General features: G+C 35.3%; 1 protein-coding gene across 8 annotated transcripts in view; it reads right to left on the minus strand.

The window, feature by feature from the left end:
* Window positions 1–3,229: 3,229 nt before the first annotated feature.
* PRKACB (protein kinase cAMP-activated catalytic subunit beta) overlaps window positions 3,230–22,030 on the minus strand; it is a 118,589-nt gene continuing 99,788 nt past the window's right edge. For 6 of the 8 annotated variants that reach the window (NM_001444740.1, NM_001444737.1, NM_001444741.1 and 3 more), the window contains 2 exon segments: window positions 3,230–6,523; window positions 12,742–12,906. In NM_001444740.1, the coding sequence (NP_001431669.1) occupies window positions 6,398–6,523; window positions 12,742–12,906 (291 nt within the window). In that variant the 3' untranslated portion in view covers window positions 3,230–6,397. 8 annotated transcript variants of the gene reach the window in all.

Below are 22,030 nucleotides of genomic sequence, written 5' to 3' on the forward strand. Positions count from 1 at the left end.
GTGCCTAGGAACTAGGTCCCCCCTTTACAGTGAAATAATTGTTTGCCGAGTTACATAATTCTAGGTAAAATAATCATTCAGAACTTTGAAGACTTTACTTGCCTATTTTTCTGTCTCTTCCTTTCAGGAATTTCAGACAATTATTATCTCTCTTGAAGCTAACTTCTCATATTTTAACTTTTTTCTCATATTTTTCTGTCTTCATCTTTGAATGTGAATTCTGAGACTTCCTTGACTATATTTTCCAGATCACTGACCTTCTAACCATATCTACTCTAAAATTTATTTTCTCTCCATAATTCTTAAAATCATCTTTACTAAGATGCACTCATTTTAAAGTTTGTTGAATTTTGACCAATGCATACAACCAAAATTCATTTTAGATGCATTCATGTTGTTGCTTTTATCAGTACCTAGCTTCTTTTCATTGGAGTTCATTCAATTATCATTGGTTCATTGATTCCATTTTCAATGGAATATCCATACATTGGTCTTCCATTGCATGGATATACCACTATCTGTTGATCCACTTGTTTGGGACTGCTATAAAGTTGCTGTGAACATTCATGTCTTTGTGTGGACATATGTTTTCATTTTCTCGGGTAAATACATAGAGGCAGAAAGGCTAGTCATGACATACGAATATTAACTTTATAGTGAATGGCCAAACTGCTTTCCAAAGTGGTCATACCATTTTCATGATTGACATTTCCTCTTGCTCTATACCCTCACCACTTAGTATTCTTAGTGTTCATAGTCATTCTATATTTTGTTGATGTGTTGTCATATCTACTTGTGGTTTTAATTTTCAACTTGCTGAAGAATAGTGATGTTGAGTATCCTTCAAGGTAGAACTGATACTGCTACTCAATTAGGTATTCAATGTACTTGAATATTCATTGCATGCTAAGCCCTATGCTTCAGGAAAATCTCAGTTTAAGCTTTTGCTCTTTTTGAATTGTGAAAGGTTATCTGTATTCCCATCTTTCATATAATCATATTTTCCACCTAAAATGATATTAAATGTGGTAAATAATGTCTCCCTCACACTCCCTGTGCCCCAAAGATGGCCATGTCTAAATCCATGGAACCTGTGAATGTGTCAGGCTATATGGCAAAGAATTAAGGTTGATCATCAGCTGATCTTAAAATGAGGACTGTATCCTGGATTAGCTAGGTGGGCTCAATCACAAGGGTCTTTGAAAATGCAAGAGAGAGGCAGAAAAGGATGTCAGAGGGATGTAGTGTAAAGATTCGGCCCAGTTTTGCTGACTTTGAAGATGGAGGAATGAAGTCACAAGTCAGGAAATTGAGCATCCTCTAGAAGGTGGAAAAGGCAAGGAAACAAATTCTCCCCTACAGCCTCTAGAAAGGAGAGCAGGCCCACTGATGCTTTGACTTTAACCAGTGAGACTCATTTCAGGAGTCAGAATTTCAGAGCTGTAAGATAATAAGGTTGCGTCATTTAAACCACTAATTTTGTGGTACTTTGTCACAGTGGCCATAGAAAACCAACACATTAAGGTAAACATTTGCTGTGAGCATCACTATCCCCTCAACAATCAGACAACGGACCAGCAGGGGTTCCCTTACCAGTCCCTTATCCCCATTCATGCCTTCCTTTAGGCCATTTTGTTAACATCACCATCAGGAGATGGGCAGAGACTGAGTCTGGTGTGTTCAGTTTTTTTGTTTGTTTTTTTTTGGTTTTGTTTTAATTTTATTGGAGTATAGTTGACTGACAATGTTGTATTAGTTTCAGGTGTACAGCAAAGTAACTCAGTTATACACACACACACACACACAGCATGTTCACTGTTATGCTGTATTATAAAGAGGATGGCCTGATGCCAAGGGCAAGTCTGACCAGGAGTTAGGAGTGCTTTCAGTTCCTGTGCTTTCCCTCCTCTTGTTAGCTGTTTCCTGCTAGTGCTCCAGGAAAGGAAACAGGCAGCAGATGTCTATGACCACACTTTTTTTTGGAGGTGGGGGTGGCTTATGGTAAATTACTTCAGTATTAGCCAAGTATGTAGCACTTGAAGATGAATGCCAGACTTTCACCATGGGAGTACACTCGGTGGGTGTACTATTTGTTAGGGCTGCCATTACAAAGTACCACAAGCTGGGTGGCTAAAACAGCAGAGGTTTGTTTTCTCAGAGTTTTGGAGGCTAGAAGTCCAAGGTCAAGGTATCAGTAGGGCTGGTTTCTTTTGAGGCCTTTTTCCTTGGCTGGCAGATGGCTGTGTTCCTCTTATGTTCTCACATGGTCACCCCTTATTTGGTGAGTTTTCTGTGTCCTAATCTCCTCTAATCAAGACACAGGTCTTAATGGATTAAGGCCCATCCATATGACCTAATTTTACCTTAATTATTTCTTTAAAGGCCCTACCTTCAAATACAGTCAAATGCTGAGGTAGTGGGGTTAGACCTTCAACACAGGAATTTTAGTGGGACACAACAGCCCTTATTAGAGGGTACAAAGGTTATTAAGTAAGGCATATAGAAAATGTTCAGGAAAGCTAAAATCAAAGTATTTACTTCACATCCAATATATGTGTGTCAGAGAAAAGTTAAATTAATTTAAAATAATGATAGTTCTATAGTAATGATACGCCCAGATTTTGATAATTTGTTACCTAAAGAAAGGAGGAAACTATAATTTATATTGTCTTAACAGTGGTAAGATGAAGCAATCTTATCATTACTTATAAAAACATTAAAATTGTTATAAAATGCATCAATATTTACAAATGTGTGCAGTGAGGATCACAGAAATAAAAAATAAAAAAAACCAATTACCTAAAAATGTATTTCTTGAGGTAAAGGATAAGTATAGAAACACACAATAATCAACTTAGCTAAAACCGTAAAAGGTTATAGCTCAAAAGCACTTCTGAAGAAAAAAGTATAAATTCATGTTCATTATCACAATATAAGTAAGTACGAGGGCTCTTGCATTGTCAATCCTTTAAATACAAATATTTTCAGTATTTTAATAGTAATTTAGACTAGAAGCATGAGGAAAAGGTAGGAACACTTTAAAAACTATGGAATAAATCTAGCAGTTTCTCAGTAAATACCCAGGCAGACTAGACTGGTGGACATTTAACCTCCTATTGCTCTGTTCTTACCCAAACACATTAAAAACTAGGAATCCGTAAGCATCCATAGTATGCACAGAAAATAAATCAGGAAACAAGGGTACTAAATTGATCTAAGACTCAATAAATTCTTTTATCCTTTGAAGATACTTTAATTTTGCAGTTACTGATTAATTAAAAAACACAGTTGTTTTCAGCATTTCCTAGCTACAGAGGCGCATAGGAAATTCCATTCTAAACAAAGGAGTAATTAATGAAATAACAACACCTTAACACTTTACATTGATAGGCTACAATTTACAAGGTGCTTTCACATACAGTATTTCATTTGATTCTTCAACAAGCAGAAGAAACAGTAGGAAAGAGAAAAATGATTTTTTTTTTTAGGCTTACAATGAGTATTTTCAGGCCAATGGGCAGTCACTACAAGAACATATCAAAACAAGACAGCAATGCCCACAAGCCACAATATCTTTTTTGGTAGGTTGACAGTTTGATATCAATTGGATATTTCGCATCAGTGAAAGAGGAAGGAATCAGAACAAACACAAGGTTCTCATGATGTTCAGAGAACTGTAAGAACACTGTAAGAGTAAGGAGAAGAAAGACGTTCTAAGGTATCCCCTTACTGAGACTTACTTCAAAGCATGTTATCCCTTCAGAACGTCAAATAAAAAGATCTCATCACAACTTGTCAAAGTTAGAAGGGACCTTAGAAACTGGCTAATGGAACTTTCAATTTAACAGGTAAGAGTACTGAGGCCAAGGTCATGCTGATAGTGACAGAGGCCTGACATTCAGCTGCCTTGACTTTCAGCCTAGGGCTCCTTCCTCTACATGCTGTCTCATTATTTACTAAGTGAAAATGTGATTTCTTTTGTTTGAAAAAATGTAATCTGAGATTAAATACTGATTCATTCCACTTCTTTTTCAAGTTTTTACCTTATTTTTGGCTAAACTGTGGCTGAAACTGGGACTTTTATATAATTCGAAGATATTCTAATTCAGTGTACATCAGTGGTCAGAAATAGACTCCCCTGATGTATTTGAAGGCTTGCTGATGCCCTTTGTGTGGAGAGTTAAACGCAATGGGTAAATAGCCATCAAAACCAATGTATGCCCAGGGGTCATCTACCTAGGTAGATTCTACAGCAAATTGTGCTGGGCGGTTGTAATTTCATAAATTTTTTTTTTTTAGAATTCATAGAAATCCTTTTAGTTTAGCTGAAAACTAAAAATGTAATCATCAAATTGTCACCCCCATGATTTATTAAAATTTTTATGTAATAATTTTACAATAATATACAACAAAGGTACCATAGCATCTATAGCATACATACAGAATACATGATCAGCATGTTCTTGGGTCTAAATGAAATACAAAAAAACTAATTAAAATATTTTACACAAATGATGTTTTAGATTTATTAACATGATATATTTTTGTTACATAAAAACTTGCTACAGCAAAGTATTTCATATTTTTCTTGCACATTTTAAATATAGGTGGACTGACAAATCAGTATCAGCTTCTAAGTGACATGACCGTGCATAAACACTTGACAACCAAAAGATGTACAGATTGATGCAGGGAACAGCTCAGACAGGTTTTTTCAGTGTCTTCAAAGGCTTTACAAGGGTGCAGTATGGATGAAAAGGAGTAGTCAGTGACCTACCTGCACCGGTAATGAAGCATATAGAGTGCTTATATACATTAAAATCCATTTGATTAAACACAACTCATATGCATGTTAGTTGATCATAAAAAAATGAACACAGTTTATTTTCAGCTATTTTGGTGTGTTGTTTTAAGATAGGTCACTGACGCACAGAGATAAAACTAGACAGGAAATGTAAAGGCGGAGAAAAAATATTTAAAAAACCGAGTTAAGCCATGTTTTCTCAACAAACGGTGAACAAAATGTGCAAAAGTGCTTGAAATTTCCACATGACAGCAATATTGTTAAGTCAGTCGGCAAAAAAGTATATATAAAAAACTAAACCCAAACACTAAAATTGTATCTGCATGATCACAATTCTGTTTACTGAAAGAAGATAGAAAGTCTGACATATCCAAAATTACCACACCTCAAAATTAAAATACAATTGTGGCAGCTTTATAAACTTTGCCCCCTTTCTTCATTGATGAGGCATAGGATGAAAGCCGAAGTTGCAACAGTGCCTCTATTTCAGGCTGACAAGTATAGTACACCAGCATAATCACCTGGCAACAACTTTTGTTCTTGACTCTGACAAGACAAAGCAAAGCAAAACACACAAAAAACTTCTCTATTTAAACAAAAGTGCCTCTATGTTGTTTACAATAATCAAGCCATTTGTTTGACTTAGCAAAGTGTTCACCTTCTTTTTTTTTAGTTCATTCCTCTTCTTGTAAAAAGTTACTATGAGGACTATTTGAGAAACTTAAAAATCTGTCACTTTCATTAGTCATATTCTAATAAAATACTGGCTAAAACCCTTATGGAAAGTTAAGGTTTAGAAATCCTTAGAATTCTTCTCTGATAACCTACATAAATGCTGGTACCAAATGAGAGAATCTGGGTGACGATGATCCATATCAGTAGCCTTTCCTGCAAATGAGACCCATCTGTCACCCTGCACAGGCTGGTCACCGAGTTACTCCAGGGAGGATGACAGAAAAGGCGATAAAGGGAAATAAAGTCTCTGATCTGCAGGAATCCAAATTGCTGGGTCCAGCTAGTCTGTATTAGTGAGTTCTAAGAAAGTTTGTTTTATTTGTATAAATATCCTTGGTGAAAAGACATTCTATCTTTAAAAACTGTCAAGAGTTTTGGCAAAACTGAGTATGAGCTACTCAAGTAAAAATAATTATTAGAAAGTGTATCCTCAAGCAACTGACCAGCAAAAATACTGGTAAGAACTACCAAAGCAACACTTATCCTTCCCTTCCAATGTCACAGAGGCATAACACTGCCCGTCTGCAAGACCTACAAAATAAAATGAAGCACTATTTGCAGAAAAACTAGTGAAAATGAAAAAGGAAGAAATGGACATAGGAGGAGAGGGGAAAGACAAATCAAAGAGAAGCAGGAGAGTGTCTAGGTCTGTGTTAACGGCACAGACAATGCTTGCTTAGCAGTGCCTTGTTACATAGGTGGATGCAGAGTGCACACACGGATGACGGCAATAAAGACCTCACTCAGTCGCTGGAATGAAGGAACTAGGTAACTGCTTCGACGGTCTCAGCTCTACCTTATCTCTTAGCAGAGTGCAAAGACTGAGTGCGAGCTCTGATGTCATCTTCTTGCTCATCTCTAAAATTCGCAAAACTCTTTTCCACATTTTTCTGTTATAGAGACACGGATATCTTCTTCTTCATAGTCATCAAAGTTGCTGGTATCTCCAGAGCCTCTGAACTTTGGTATGAACGGAGCTTCGACCTGTAATGGAGACAGAGAGAAACATAAGTGTAATATTGTGATTTATAGTAAGAAATATATATTTGGTCTTTGTGCCTGTTTTTGGCACAAAGCTCCTAAATACCCTTGGGTTTCATAAGAACTAAGAGTGGTAAAGGTATCTTTTGTTATGTTTAATGAGGTGTCTTTAGGAAAGTCCCAAACAGCCCTGTGATTAGAGGGTTGGAATTTTCCTCCCATCCCCTGACCTTCTGGGAAGGGAGAAGGGCTGGACTTTGAGTTCAGTTACCGACAGACGATGGTTAAATCACTCATGCTTATTTAGAGAAGCCTCCATAAAACTCAAAAAGAAAAAGGTTTTGGTGTCAGAGAGAGACCTTGGTCAACAGTTGTGGGGAGAGTGGCATGCCTGGAGAAAGAAGAAAGCTCTGAGTGCCTTCCCACATACCTTGCCCTTTCCATCTCTTCCAACTGGCTATTCCTGAGTTATACCCCTTTATAATTAACTGGTAACTAACTAGCAAGTAATGTTTCTCAGTTGTGTAAGCCACTGCAGCATATTAACTCTCAGGGATTTGTGGGACTCTTGAGGTTAATCAGAAGCACAAAGTGGACTTGCAATTGGTATCTCCAAACAGACAGTGTCAGAAGTGAGTTAACTGCTTGGTGGTATGAAAAAAGTGGAAAAACAAATACCTGAGAATTTCTAAACGCTAAGGAAAATAAATTGACTATTATTACACAGTGGCAATTTTTAAATGCCTTTATGTCCCTAAATGATAACAGCATTAAAAGAAGAAGCAAACTGTAGGTTTGTCATTGATCTCAATATTTTCATTCAATGAATGGTACAGACCAACATAATAATTAACTGCTGGCATCAAAATGCAGGCACTTAAGATTACAGAACTCCAGTTTTTCTTTTATCAGCTCCTTATTTCTAAAGTCTATTTTCTATCCCTTTTCCCTTAATTCCTTCTTCCTGAGGTTACAGATAACTCAGACTTACTTTTAATCTTCTTTCCTTTTGAATTCCCCAGTTTATTTTGTTTAAAATATCTGGCTATCCAACATTTCTGGGGAATTAGAAAAAAAACTTTTAGAATTACAAAATTGATAAATTCTGAATATTTTTCTCCTTTGATCCTAAAAACAAAATGTCTTTCCATTATTTAAACTGTGATCTTGGAGTTCCTGTTGTGGCTCAGCAGTAATAAACCCGACTAGTATCCATGAGGTCGTGGCCTTGCTCAGTAGGTTAACAGATCTGGTGTTGCTGTGAGCTGTGGTGTAGGTCGCAGACACGGCTTGGATCCTGTGTTGCTGTGGCTGTGCTGTGTAGGCTGGCAACTACAGCTCCCATTCGACCCCTAGCCTGGGAACTTCCATATGCTACATGTGAGGCCCTAAAAAGACAAAAAAAAGAAAAAAAAAAAAGCATAAAATATGGTCTTTATAATGCGATGTACTGAATATACTTGAGGAAAATATTTTAAAAGCTGAAAAAAATAATACAATTTACACAGCATCTATAATGTTTATAAACAACTATATGCACACTGTTTTATTTCTTCCTCAACAGAACACTGTGAAAGAGAGAGGGCAGGTGGTCTTATTTGCATTTTACAGATCATAAAACAGAAAGTTGATGAAATTTGTGTGACTAATAAGTGGCTAAATAAAACAGGTTTCAAATTCATAATTCTCCAAGTCCAGTCCAGAGCTGTTCCTAATGTCATACCAAAGTTCTTTCATTTGTATGACTTTTAGTAAAACACATTTGAATATATATCACCGTATAGTTATTTATAACTTATTTACACACCTAATTAAACTATTAAAAGATAGACACAGACAAGACATCTAAAAAGAATGAAGTAAAAAAAAAGTAGGAAAAGAAAGTCTAGTATCTTATTGTTTGCCAGCTGGCTGCCTTATGCACCCTGCTTCGGGGCCAGCAGTTCTGTACCATGCAGCAGAAAGAGCTACGCAGTTTCCTCATGTCTAACCAGGCAGAAATTTAGGATTATACCTATTCAGACAATCATCTCTAGAGAATGACTGCACAGTTTGAATTGTCCAGGCCATTTTCTCCCATTTCTTGTCTTGCTGCCAGATGCCTCTGGCTATTTTGCTGTTCATGAGCAGTTGGTCAGAGAATTAAAAAAAAAAGACTATGAAAACTATTCAAATTTACTGTAATTTTTGTACTTCTGCACATTCTATAATTGAGATGATATTAAAACAAATGGCTACATTAAAGTACTAAATTATTTCTATTTATAAATTATCCAGGGATCTCCAAGTCCTTTCTATTGATCATCAAGATCTGCTATTGATCAATTTGCCCAACACATATAACTTGCTTTTTATAGTGTGCTTCTTTTTGGCAGATAAGCTGTTTACTACCTGAGATAAATCAAGCCCGTTGGAAAGCACATGAATGCTAAGTAAGCAGTAGCAGTTCAGTTCTACCCATTTTGAGAATAATTATTTAAAATACATGATATGGATATATTAGCAAATGTTAGCTAAGTAACAGCAGAAATTTTTACTTCTGACTATAATTCTAAAAATATTCAAAATACATCATAAATCTTTAAAATACTAATAAAAAGAACATGCGTCAAGAAAATCTAATCGATCCATCTAAATATAATAACAATAATATGATAAAGATAATACAAATGGTGATAATTACAAAGGGAGATAAACAATTTTATAGGAAAATGTAAGTCTAAAATTGACTCAAGAGGCAAAAATTTGATGAGACCAAGAACCACAGAAGAATTAGTTAAAATTTCCAAGGTATAAATACAAGATAATTCCTATGTTCCTTAAATTTACCTAAGAATAAGAAACATGGAAAATTTCCAAACTTATTTTATGAATCCACATAATCAACTCCAAAAAAAAAATAACTACAGGGCAACAAAACTTATGACTATGCATGTAAAAATTCTAAATAAAATTTTAGCAAACTGACTTAAGGCAGGTATTAAAATAATAATACCCTATGATTCAATAATGTTCACTTCAGGAATGTTGGATATCTCACCAATATAACTCCTTATACTAATATGTCAAGAAAAAAATACAGTATACTAGTAATCAAGTATATTTCCTTAATCTGATAAAGAATACTTATCCAAGTAAATAGCTAATTTCATAGTAGGTAGTAAAGCAGGAAAGGCATTCACACTCAAAAGAGGAACAGGACAAGACAGCTCAACAGGCCCACTGTTTTAAAATATTATTCTAGACATTTAGCATATATAGTAAAACAAAATGGAAATAAAAGATACAAATACTGAAGAAGAGGTAAATGACACCTCTGCCCACTATGATTATCTGTCAATATAATCCAAGGGAATCACTGAAAAACCCATGGAAATCAATAACAGAATGTACTTAGCAAAATGGCCAATTATAAACACAGAAACTTTTTTTATTACTCTTATGATGGGAAAGAAACATATTCACAATAGCAATCAAAACATGAATTTAAGGAATAACTTTGAGAAAGAAATTGGGCATATATGAGAGTGGGGATCTCTTAAACTTTACTGAATGACAGAAAATATCTGAATAATTGCAGAAATATAACATGTTCATTGCGGAGAATTCTCAAAATTTTGGTTCTCTTCTGTAGTATACTGTATACTGTAATCCCAATTAAGATCCTCAAATACAACGTAAATATTTGGATAGACAAAATAGGAGTTATTGTACAACAGGTAGAGTTTCAGTTTTGCAAGATGAAAAAAATTCTAGAGATGGATGGTAGTGATGGTTGTGCAATAGTATGAATGTATTTACCACCACCAACTGTGCATTTACATTTGGTTAAGCTAGTAGATTTTACATTATGTGTACTTTACTACAATAAAACTGGAGAAAACTGAATTATGTATTTTTCATAAATATTTATAAGGATTCCACACATTAAATATATGTTTTAAAATGAAATAAAAAACACACATTATAAAGCTATATGAAATGGTGTGGCGCACAGCACAAGACCAGGCAAAAAGAGCTCATAAAAATGAAGTTCAGATACAAGACTGAAGTATATGATAATTCAGTATTGGGAAGGGTAGAGTTTCAAATAAAGGGCCAGATAAGTGTTCAAAATACACTGAGAGGATAATTTGACAATTATTAAACAAGAACAACAAAAACAAGTTAGATCAAAAAGCACTAAGAGAAAATGTAGATTAGATAAGTCACCCAAAAGAATTTTGTAGTAGGTGGAAATTGTGATGTAATGGTCTGAAGCTGAGGGGGCAGTGCAGGGTTGGAGGAAATAGATCTTAGGTGGTCACTGAAGTCATGGGAATGGACTGTAGTGATGAAGAGCACAGAAAAAAAGTAAATATGTCAAATGTCAACAGAGGTGCTGTTGGGATGATGGGATTATGATGATTTCAAATCTATTTACTTAACAAATTACCTGATTCTAAGTATGCGAAACACATCTCCACCAGAAAGAAAACCAGAGCCTAGACCAATCTATTTAATATTTCTCTTCAAACTCTTCTTCATTTTGCATTCTCCACCTTAACCCATATTTTAAAGATGAGAAATCTGGTGGTTAAATTATTTGCCTGCAATTTCAACCGCTAATGCTTGGCTGATCTGGGATTCAGACCAAGAGTTCATGCTCTTTCTTTGCTGCCTTCTGAGGCAGAGTCTTCCTACTCCTGAAATGCTCAAAGCATAAAAGTTAGGCAGATAATAGGAATCTATGAATATCTTATGAAACAATGTAATGTTCAGTGTTTGAGAGCTTCATTTTTAATAACCATGTTAAAAGATCTTTAAAGGGGTAATATGATCCTGGAATTGGGAAGCTGAAAAAGCCAGAATCAAATACAGGCATTATTTAGCAGCTGTATGATTGTTTAAAGCAGTTAACCTTTCTGAGCCAAATTTCTTATCAGTAAAATGGGGAAAATGATACCATCTATCTCACAGGATTACTTCAAAGATTAAAATGAGAGGTTATAGAACGGCTTTTATTAATTACAAAGTACTACACTGGTGCTGGGAAATTTAGAAAAAATATGAAAATATGAAATTATTTATTTACTAGATCTAACATCTACTTTAAATTGCTTTGGTTCTTGTTCTTGACTACCTAACATATCCATCCAGTTGAGATAATGATGCTAACAGCCATGTTTCATGAATTTAATGGTTAGAGAGTTTTGAGACACTCTTTGAGATGCAAAAGCCTATACTGCACTCACATTGTTTTGGTCTTGCTCTATTTTCTATTTGCTGGATTTAAAAATCATTTTAATGTTTTTTAAAAAATCTTTATAAAAATATAAATTAGAAAAAATGTGCTGTTAATAATTAGAGCATTTACATTTTTTCCCCTAAGGAAATTCACTCATGTGGCTGCACGGTATTATTAAATGTGGCAAATTTCCAAAACATTACGTTTTGGTTTATGAAAAAAAGAAAGAAATATATTCAAGATGAAAACACTTTATTCATACAAATTACTTTTAATTGGGCATTTAAGATGCAAAAGGAGAGATAAAGGTATTTCAGCATAGCAAAATCTTTTCTTAAATGTCTCAATTTATTACAAAGGTGAAGTAATACTGACCAAAAATATCTAATGAATCCAGCAACTAAAAGTTATTAAATCTGTGCCAATTCTAGGTAGGAGAATATATTTGTTTACATATGATCCTACTAATGTGACTTCACATCAGTTTTGAAGTGCAAACCCTTAGGATACTGTCTAATATGTAATTACCACGGTATTATGAAGAGTTAAGAGGCATGGGTAGGAAAAATTTAACAACGAAAACTTTTCCAATTGATGGTCAAAATACAATATATACTTTCCTTTCTCTCAACGAGAAAACTCATTTTTAAGTTGTAGGCTATAAAGGTTCTTTAAATCCTGTAAAAGATTAATTCAAATGTATAAAACTAAAACTGGAGTTCCTACTCTGGCACAATGGGTTAAGAATTCAACTGCAGCACAGGTGCAGATTTGATCCATGGCAGTGGGTTAAAGGATCCAGTGTTGCTGCAGCCGTAGTGCAGGTCACAAATGTGGCTCAGACTCAATCCTTGGCCCGGGAACTTACCATATGCTGTGGATGCAGCCATTAAAAAAAAAAAATTAAAACCATATGTTAGGTTGAACATACCACTACTATATAATTTAAGCAGCAAATTTTGAAAGCTTTTAATTAAGGAAAGGAAAGGCTCACCTTCCTCTGGTAAATAGCAATCCAATCTGTTGTGGCAAACCACTTGTGAGTTTTTATATCACTCACACCATTCTTTAGATTCCCAAACCGCTTCGTCAAATCCACCTGCAGTAGGTTCCTTAGAAGGTCCTTGAGATCTGAGCTGAAATGCGATGGGAATCGGACCTGCAAAACAGACCATATGGTAAACACACATTCTTAGACTCAAGATATTTTGTTTTGACTTCAGAAAGGTTTTATTTATTTATTTTTAATGAGAGGACATATAAACTAAAATATGTAGTGATGACCTTCAAATACTTTTAACGACATACTTTAGTCTCCATAGACGTCTTTAAAAAAGATAATTATTTGAGTGAATGAACTGAAACCGTCTTCTTGGAACCTTATTTTGGTCATGAACCCTCTTTAAGAACATGGACCCGTCTCCAGAAAAATGTGCATAAGTACAGAACTTTTCTAGCAATAGCAGAAGGTTTACACATCTTCAAGAGAGACCCCCCCGCCTTGGACCCCACATTATAAAACTTTGTCTTAGAGACATACAAATTTAAACTTGCAATTCAAATAGAAATAGCAGCATATAAAAGAGATCAGTATGCAGTTTTGAAAAATGATCAAAAAGGAAGTCTAAAAATGATGACTAAAAACCCACACTGAATTTCCTAGCATAGGAAACCACGTTTACTCGTGAGTGACTTTTAAGCATAATTCTATTTGCAGTAGCACAAAAATGACTTAGATTGATTTAAAAGCATTGCCAACCTTTTAAATTGTAAAGACCTTACAAATAGTTGACTGGCCCCAGTCTTAAAAACAAAACCCCAAATAACTGAAGATATTCATTTATCTATATGTGTGTGAGCACATGCACTTTCATTTAATCCCATTTTCCTATCGTGGACAACTAGGCCCCATTTCGGGTTCCTACCTTCCCTAAAGACAAACACTATTCTCTAGAGTAACTTCAAACTGACCACAGGTCTCTGAAGAAATGCTTTAAAGGGTTAACACATCCGTTTCTGAACTTGTTGCATTCTTTCTTTGGTTCTGTACAAGTGCCACCATCACCTTATAACTTGCACTGTGCATACTACATTATCTCAGGTGATCTTTACAACGCATTATTCATTTAACTATTTGTGCATGTCTGTCTTGCTTAACCTGTGAGCTTCTGGAGGGAAGGCACTGCCATTTTGGGGTTTTTATTCCCAGGATTTATTAGATCACTTCAAATAATGTGGTTCATCCATCCATCTGACAATTATTTACAGAGCATCTACTATGTACTGGGCACTATTACAGGTGCTGTATATACATATATATATATATTTTATTCACTGATATGTATATCAGTGAATAAAAATAGACAGTTTCTGATATTTTGGTACTTACATCCTAGTTGGATATGACATAGTTGCTGAATATGGTATTAACTCTGTTCTAAAGCTGGAGAAAGATTCAGAAACATTACATACCTTATTGAGTCATATTATAAAGTGGCAGAGCTGAGGCTAGAAATCTAGTTTTATAATTCCTAGCCTCATGAATTTTGCTCTTTATTATACTGTTTCCAAACATACAGAACTTCTTAATTTATATTCTGACTTTGGAAAAGTTCACATACTTGACATACATTCTCACGGGTCTCAAAGTAAAAGTTAAATCATTAACATGCAGGAGTTCCCATTGTGGCTCAGTGGTAATGAGCCTAACTAGTATCCATGAGGATGTGGGTTTGATCCCTGGCCTCACTCAGTGGGTAAAGGATCCAGTGTTGCCATGAACTGTGGTGTAGGTCACAGAAGTGGCTTAAATCCCACGTTTCTGTGGCATAGGCTGGGAGCTGCAGCTCTGATTTGACCCCTAGCCTAGGAACTTCCATATGCCCTATGGGTGTGGCCATAAAAAGCAAACAAACAAACAAACAACCCCCCCCCAAAACCAACAAAAAACAAAAAACCATTAGCATGCAAAGCTGGAAATCTATAGTAATGCCAGGTTCATAACCATAGTCTTCTGACTGCCACTCTCATGCTATTCTGTAAATAAATATTTCTCAAAGGGTCAGCCTAAGGACTGCTTTCATTGAAATCAACAGGGAAGCAGAGGATAAAGATGCAGATTCCTGGGGCTGAATTCAGATAATAATGGCATTGGGCCTGAAAATCTGAGCTTCTATCTGCAAGTGATTCATCTCAACATGAAAGCTTGAGAAGCACTATTTGCAACTCTGTGTACTACTTGATGCAGAAGTTTTATTTTTTCTGCTAGGGACACGCCAAAAAACAATTTTAGTGTAAGTAATAAATGAAAATTACCATCATGCCAGAGTAAAACAAACACTTGTGTTAAGCAACCAAAGACCATTTGAAAGTTTAAGCTAATGAATGACCAAGTTTGGGGGTTAACTCATATAAATTAGTAACTAAAAACCTCATTTTGCCAAGCCTGTATTATTATAGATTATGAGGTTTTATGTTCTTAGGAAAAAAAAAAAGTGAACTACCACCCTCTCTAGTTTTTGCTTTTGACACAATGGCTTATGAGAAATTAGGCACTGTGCTAAACAGTTTACATGCACTGGTTCATAAAATCCAAAACAACACCAACCTAAGTATGATCATTATCCCCATTTTATAGGCTATGGAATTGAGACCTACAGAGATTAAGTAATCTGCCCAAGATTACAGAGCTAATAAGTGGTAGAGCTATCATTCCAAACCAGATATTCTGACTCTAGGGTGTATACTCTTAACTTCAGGAACCTTTAAAAAGACTGAAATTTTCACCTTAAAAATATTTGCTACACATCTCCTCATTTACCCTACTTTGAATAAACACTAGAGAACATAGGGTATTCTAAGGCACACTATCTACTTTAAAAATACCATGATTTTTTATACAATGGTTATGTTCATTGTTTAGAATTCAAAGAAATAACTTATTTGAAGCAGACTTATCTTCATTTAGAATAGAGTCTGCATTAACTGCTCAATATAATGTGTCAGTTATTCTCCCCTTCACGATGTTCAGATTGGTAGTAGGGTGGTACATATAAATTATCCATGGCAGTGCATGGATAAAGATTATATGTGCATAAAGTAGTTCTTTATTTTGGAATGCAGAGAAAGTGATGGACTTGAATTACTTAATGAGTGTGTTTATCTGTTTAATCCTCAGAACTATGATTCTCAAATGGTGAGTGGTGGTAGATGATTATAATGGTAGCTATCAGAATCATCTGGGAATGTTTTCAAATTCTAGACATGTTCTCCTCACCTCCACATCTTCCCCTGAGACCATCATAGGTCACCCACAACCTCATAGTAAGCCATGTTAATGATGGAAATCTGTCATATCCTTAAAGTATATGGGAGAAGAAATAATGAGAATCACTGTGAAAGTATTTTTTTTCCTGCTGAGTAGCATTGAGAATTATGTCTAGATGCTCATGTTGCAACAGAACAAAGGGTGGGGAAAAAAAGTAATTGTAATGTATACATGTAAGGATAACTTGATCCCCTTGCTGTACAGTGGGAAAATAAAAGCAAGCAAACAAACAACCAACCAAAAAAGAAAAACCAAAAATCACATGTAAGCAAGCACTTAGAAACAGTTGCTGTGCTCTAACTAGGAGCAGCCATCAAAAGCAATAGTTAAAGCTACAAAACCATTTGGCTTTTATTTTCTCAGGACAAAGAAGGTTACATATAAAATGTAATGAATAGTGATTTATATTTCCTAATAAATAAACTAATTTTTCCACCACAAAAAAAGAAAGTATTTTTTTCACGACTGTTCTGAAATATAATCAGAACTGCAGTTTCTTTACTGACTGAACTTTCCAAAGAGCTGTGTTGATTTATTAACTGAGATTAGCAAAAAACAGAAAATAACTTAAACAAAATTACATTTTAAGTGCAAGATCTTTATAGTATGCTAACCTGAAAATACCAAAGACTTACATAATGTGAAAAATTAACTTTTCCTTCAAAACTGTATCAAGTTTTGATACTGTATTGTTCCTATCACTATTATCAATTATTGCTTCTGTAGATGTAAAAAGTAAAATCAGAATTCTAGCATACTGCAGCTAAAACACTAAGCTCTAGAGGGAGCTTAACTTAGTCTAAACCTTCATTTTAAATATAAGAACCTTTTTAAAAAATATATACATATGTTTTAAATATACATATATATATATATATGTATGTATGTGTGTGTGTGTGTGTGTGTGTGTATGGAACCTAAGCTCCAGTGAGACAACCACCTCAGTCGGCTTCATAGTTGAGAAAACAACTCAATTATCCAAACTCCTACATTTTTATGCAGTCCATAATAGGGTGAAAAAAAAAAAAAGTGAAAGAAGATGTAAAAAGCTAGATGTGGAAAAGAGGAAAAGAAACCATCTAACTCCATTAAATCAGTAGATCTGAGTGATAAGGTTATTGGAAACAGGCATTATTTACCATGAAAGGGGTGTTTGGGCAATACATACTCCCTAGAGTGTTTATTGGTTCTTTTCCCCCCTAATATTTCCTGTTTAGGATTCTTTTTCACCTTTAGAGACCTAGTTACTCTGAGTTTCCTAATGATGTATTCTTGAGAATAAATCTATTTCTACATTGAGTTACAGACACACACAACTAGCTTTCAACACATGTGTATTAAAATCATCTGTAATAATTTAAAAAATACAGATGTTTGGAATACACAGAAGACCAACTGAATCAGTAGCTCTGAGAGTGGGCATCTATTTCATGAAAGCAGAGGCCACATCTGATTTGCTTTATCTCTTCATGAAGGCAGAGACTACAAATGATTTGCTATATCCAGTGCTGGTCTGTCATATACCATGAGCTTAATAAATACTTAATGAATGCATGAATTTAAATTTAACAAACACCGGTTAAATACCATCTGTGTTCCAGACACCGATATGCTTAGGATATAATAGTAAGCCAAAATGAGATGAAGATTCCTGACTCCGGTGTTTATATCCTATCAAGAAAGAATAAACAATAACTTAGCAACAAAAGTGACCCTTTTAAAATGCTGTCATCCCATTCCTCACAAAATTTTGCATTGTAAAGACTTTAATTTTTCACTCTTTAGAAAATGGGGAATCACTGTAAGGTTCTGAGAGGAATAACAGGATCTGATAATGTTTTTTAAAGCTCTACTCTAGTGACTCAGAAGAGAGTATCAGTGAGGTGGTAAGAAGTGGCTAAATTCCACATATGTTCTAAAGATAGAGCCAAAAACTTGTGCATCAACTATGGAGTGAGGCCTCCAGGGTGTTTTGGCTTGAGTAACCAAAAAGATGACGTTGCCATCAATTGAAATGAGAAAGATAGTAGGAGGAACAGATGTGCTAAGGAAAACAAAAAGCTGTCAGTTTTACGCTGAATCTGAGATATTTATTAGACATCTGAGTGGAGACATCAGGGAGGAAGTTGGATACAAAGGCCTGCAATTCATGAGTCATGTATGGATAGAAAAAACTAATTTGAGAATTGTCAGCTAGCATTAAAATTCCCAAGACTGAATAAGACCACCAATGGAGGAAAGAAAGGAAATAGGACCAAGCCAAAGAGATTTAAAAGGAAAGATTGGTAATTCAAGAATAAAAATAAGATAATCACTGAAGCCAAGTGGAGGAGAAATGAATGAACCACAGAACTAGATTCTATTTCTTATTTTGCCACAAACTCACTTTTGTCTTTGGGCATAAGGATAAGGAAGTTAAACTAAAAATGAACATTCTTGTCATCTCGAAAATTCTACTAAGCTATTTCTTTAGTAAAAAAAGTACCTGGTTCCAATCCCAACTCCACTTACATAGATGCTCTATGCTTTAGGGCAAACTCTTTCACTTTTCTGAGTTTCACTTGCCTCATCTGTAAAATGATAAGAATACACTTCACTGGGCAGGTATGAAAAGAAATTAGGTAGCTTTTATGAAATTGCCTTGCATATTTGCTAGTATCTTGTAGGTACTAATTCAATACATTTCATTTTTTCAATCTTTTCATTAGAATAGCATTTTAATGATCTGAAGTTGAATTTTTGAATCAAAGTAGGAATTAGGATGTCAGCATTATCTATCATTATGTTTCCAGACTACCCAAGGATACTGTGTGTTGGAAAAGTCACTGGAGAGCATAAGAATTTCTTCTTCTCTTGTCTCATGCTGCACCTGTTAAATTTGTAAAACACACATTTTTTTTTCCTTAAGGTACTTAAATTTGATAGAGTAAGGAGAAAATTGGACAACTATAACCCTGTTTTATAAGGACAGAATATAAATATGGTTGATACCTTAAATAATTTTATCAAATTACATTATGTAATATGTTAAAACAACTCTGAAATTCACTCTGAACTGAGCAAACTCAATAGAATATTTGTTCTGTCTTCAGCACCAGTTATAATATCTTGTACATTCTGGTTTTAGGAGTAACCGCCACTTTCTAAAAACTTAAGAACTTATATCCCAAAAGCATACTAGTGCATGTTGTTATACTATCCATACCAGGTGATTTAAATTCATGAACTAGGAGGTCCTGTTGTGGCTTAGCACAAATGAATCTGACTAGCATCCATGAGGATGCAGGCTCAATCCCTGGCCTTGCTCAGTGGGTTAAGGATCCAGCATTGCTGTGAGCTGTGGTGTAGGTCCAGACATGGCTCGGATCTTGCTTTGCTGTGGCTGTGGTGTAGGCCAGCGACTACAGCTCCAATTTGACCCCTAGCCTGGGAACTCCCACATGCCGAGGGTGTGGCCCAAAAAAGCCAAAAAAAGAAAAAAAAAAGAAGACCTAACAAACAACTTTTCATACATTTGGCTTTTTTTTTTTTTTTTTTGCTTTTTAGGGTCACACCCATGGCATATAGAAGTTCCTAGGCTAGGGGTCAAATTGGAGCCATAGCTGCTGGCCTATGCCACATCCACAGCAACGCCAGATCTGAGCCGCGTCTATGACCTACACCACAGCTCACGGCAACGCCAGATCGCTGACCCACTGAGCGAGGCCAGGAATTGAACCCGCATCCTCAGGGATACTAGTCGGATTCGTTTCCACCGCGCCACGATGGAAACTCTACATTTGGCTTTCTAATAGATATGGTACTAAGCTCCACACCATCTCTTAGGACCTGGGGAAACTAATCAACATGGATCCTACATATTGAAAGAAACATCTGCATCATTAAAAGCATAAATATTAGTACTGTGATTGTGGGCTCTGTGATCTGTTCTCTTACCTATGCAGAAACAGTGAGTAGATGATAATGAATCAAGAGGTCTGCAGAAGGCATTATCCACCCCATCCTTATTCCATGCCTTGCAAAACAAGTTGCAACTATTTGCCCACAGGACCCCTAGAGTAAGGACTGTTACAATGCAGGTATTAAGAAGAATTTTAAATGTCCATAGCAAGGCATTAAAAAGTGGCCCTGAATATTACTCAAATGGTGTAACTGCTTTTCTATTTTATGAAAATAACAATTGAATACTCTAATTCTCTTTAACCACAGCCATAGCCAAATAGAAAATGGCATTTCAATTTCTCAAAAAGTATTAATAATGGTATCTTTTATAATGGTATCTTTTTATTAATAATAATTAATAAATGGTATCTTTTTATTAACAATAATTAATAAAAAGTGTACTGGTGTTATCTGCATATGTGTGTGTTATTTAGGAGTATACAGAAGAGAGATAATATAGCAGGCCTGTGACTACTACCCTTAAGGAAGGCCTGCCTGCACATTTGGCTCTTGGCAGGTATCTGGAAACTTGAATGATAACAATTCTAGACATTGAAAAGAAACTTCTCTAAATGACATGAGTTGCTCACTGAAGCTACCCTGTTGATATAAACAACATGGTTTTATGCTGAACATCTGCTTTTGTTCTGGGAGTCTTGGATTTTGGCATGTGCTAGGTAGAGAGTGCATATGCGATCTGAATAAAATCCTTGGGCACTGAGTCTTTACCATGTTTCCCTGGTAGACAACATTTCATCCATGTTAAATTTTTTTTTGCTGGAGGAATAAAGTGTGTCCCTTGTGATTCCTTTGGGAGAGTACGTTTTCTTTTTTAAGTAACTTGCTTTCTTTTTTTTTTTTTATTAAACCATTTTAAAAATTGAACTAGAGTTAATTTACAATGTTGTGTAGTTTCAGGTGTATAATGCAGAGTGATTTAGTCACATGTACTTGTATATATCTATCTTTTTCAGATTTGTTTCCATTATAAGTTATTACAAGATATTAACTATAGTTCTCTGTGGTATACAGTAGGTTCTTGTTATTTATTTTATATGTAATAGTCTGTATACGTTAATCTCAAACTCCTAATTTATCTCTCCTTTCCCCTGCTATCCCCTTTGGTAACCATAAATTCGTTCTCTGTCTGTGAGTCAATTTCTGTTTTGCAAGTAAGTTCATTTGTATCATTTTTTTAAGATTCCACATATAATTGATACTATATGTTATCTGTCTTTCTCTGACTTCATATAATAATCTCTAGGTCCACCGATGTTGCTGCAAATGGCATTATTTCATTCCTTTTTATGGCTAAGTAATATTCCACTCTGCACACGCACATGTGTGTACACACATACTGCATCTTCTTTATCCATTCACCTACTGATGGACATTTAGACTGCATTCATGTCTTTGCTGCTTTAAACAGTGCTGCCATGAACACTGCGGTGCATGTATCTTTTCAAGTTACAGTTTTCTCCAGATATATGTACAGGAGTGGGATTGCAGGGTCATATGGTAACTCTGTTTTTAGTTTTTTAAGGTATCTCCATACTGCTCTCCACAGTGTCTGTGTCAATTTATATTCCCACCAACAGCATGGTAGGGTTCCTTTTTCTCCACACCCTCTCCAGCATTTATTATTTTTAAACTTTTTAATGATGGCCATTAATGACTGGTATGATGTGATACTGTATTGTAGTTTTGATTTGAGGTACTCTTGAGAGCTTGTCCCAGTTTCCTCTGGACATTGCCCCCATGTTCCTTTCCCTTGCTGATTTTGCTCTATTCTTTTCTTGTAAGTACATTACAATGAAGGTACCTGTCACAACGTAAGGCATTTGTTTCTTGAGTATCATTATATGTTGAATTTTTTGAGTCTTCCCAGTGAATCACCTAATCTGGGAATGGTTCTGGGGACTCTGGACATAGAATGTAATAGCTGCTAATCAACTACCCTTCATGTGAATGTGGACTGCCCTTCAGGAAGAAATTAACCAACTCTTTGATCAGT

Source organism: Sus scrofa, chromosome 6, assembly GCF_054392235.1.
Source record: "Sus scrofa isolate SSC_HxYL_T2T_F1_AM1 chromosome 6, Sscrofa_HxYL_maternal_Yorkshire_Landrace_v2.0, whole genome shotgun sequence".
In the NCBI taxonomy this organism is placed as follows: domain Eukaryota; kingdom Metazoa; phylum Chordata; class Mammalia; order Artiodactyla; family Suidae; genus Sus; species Sus scrofa.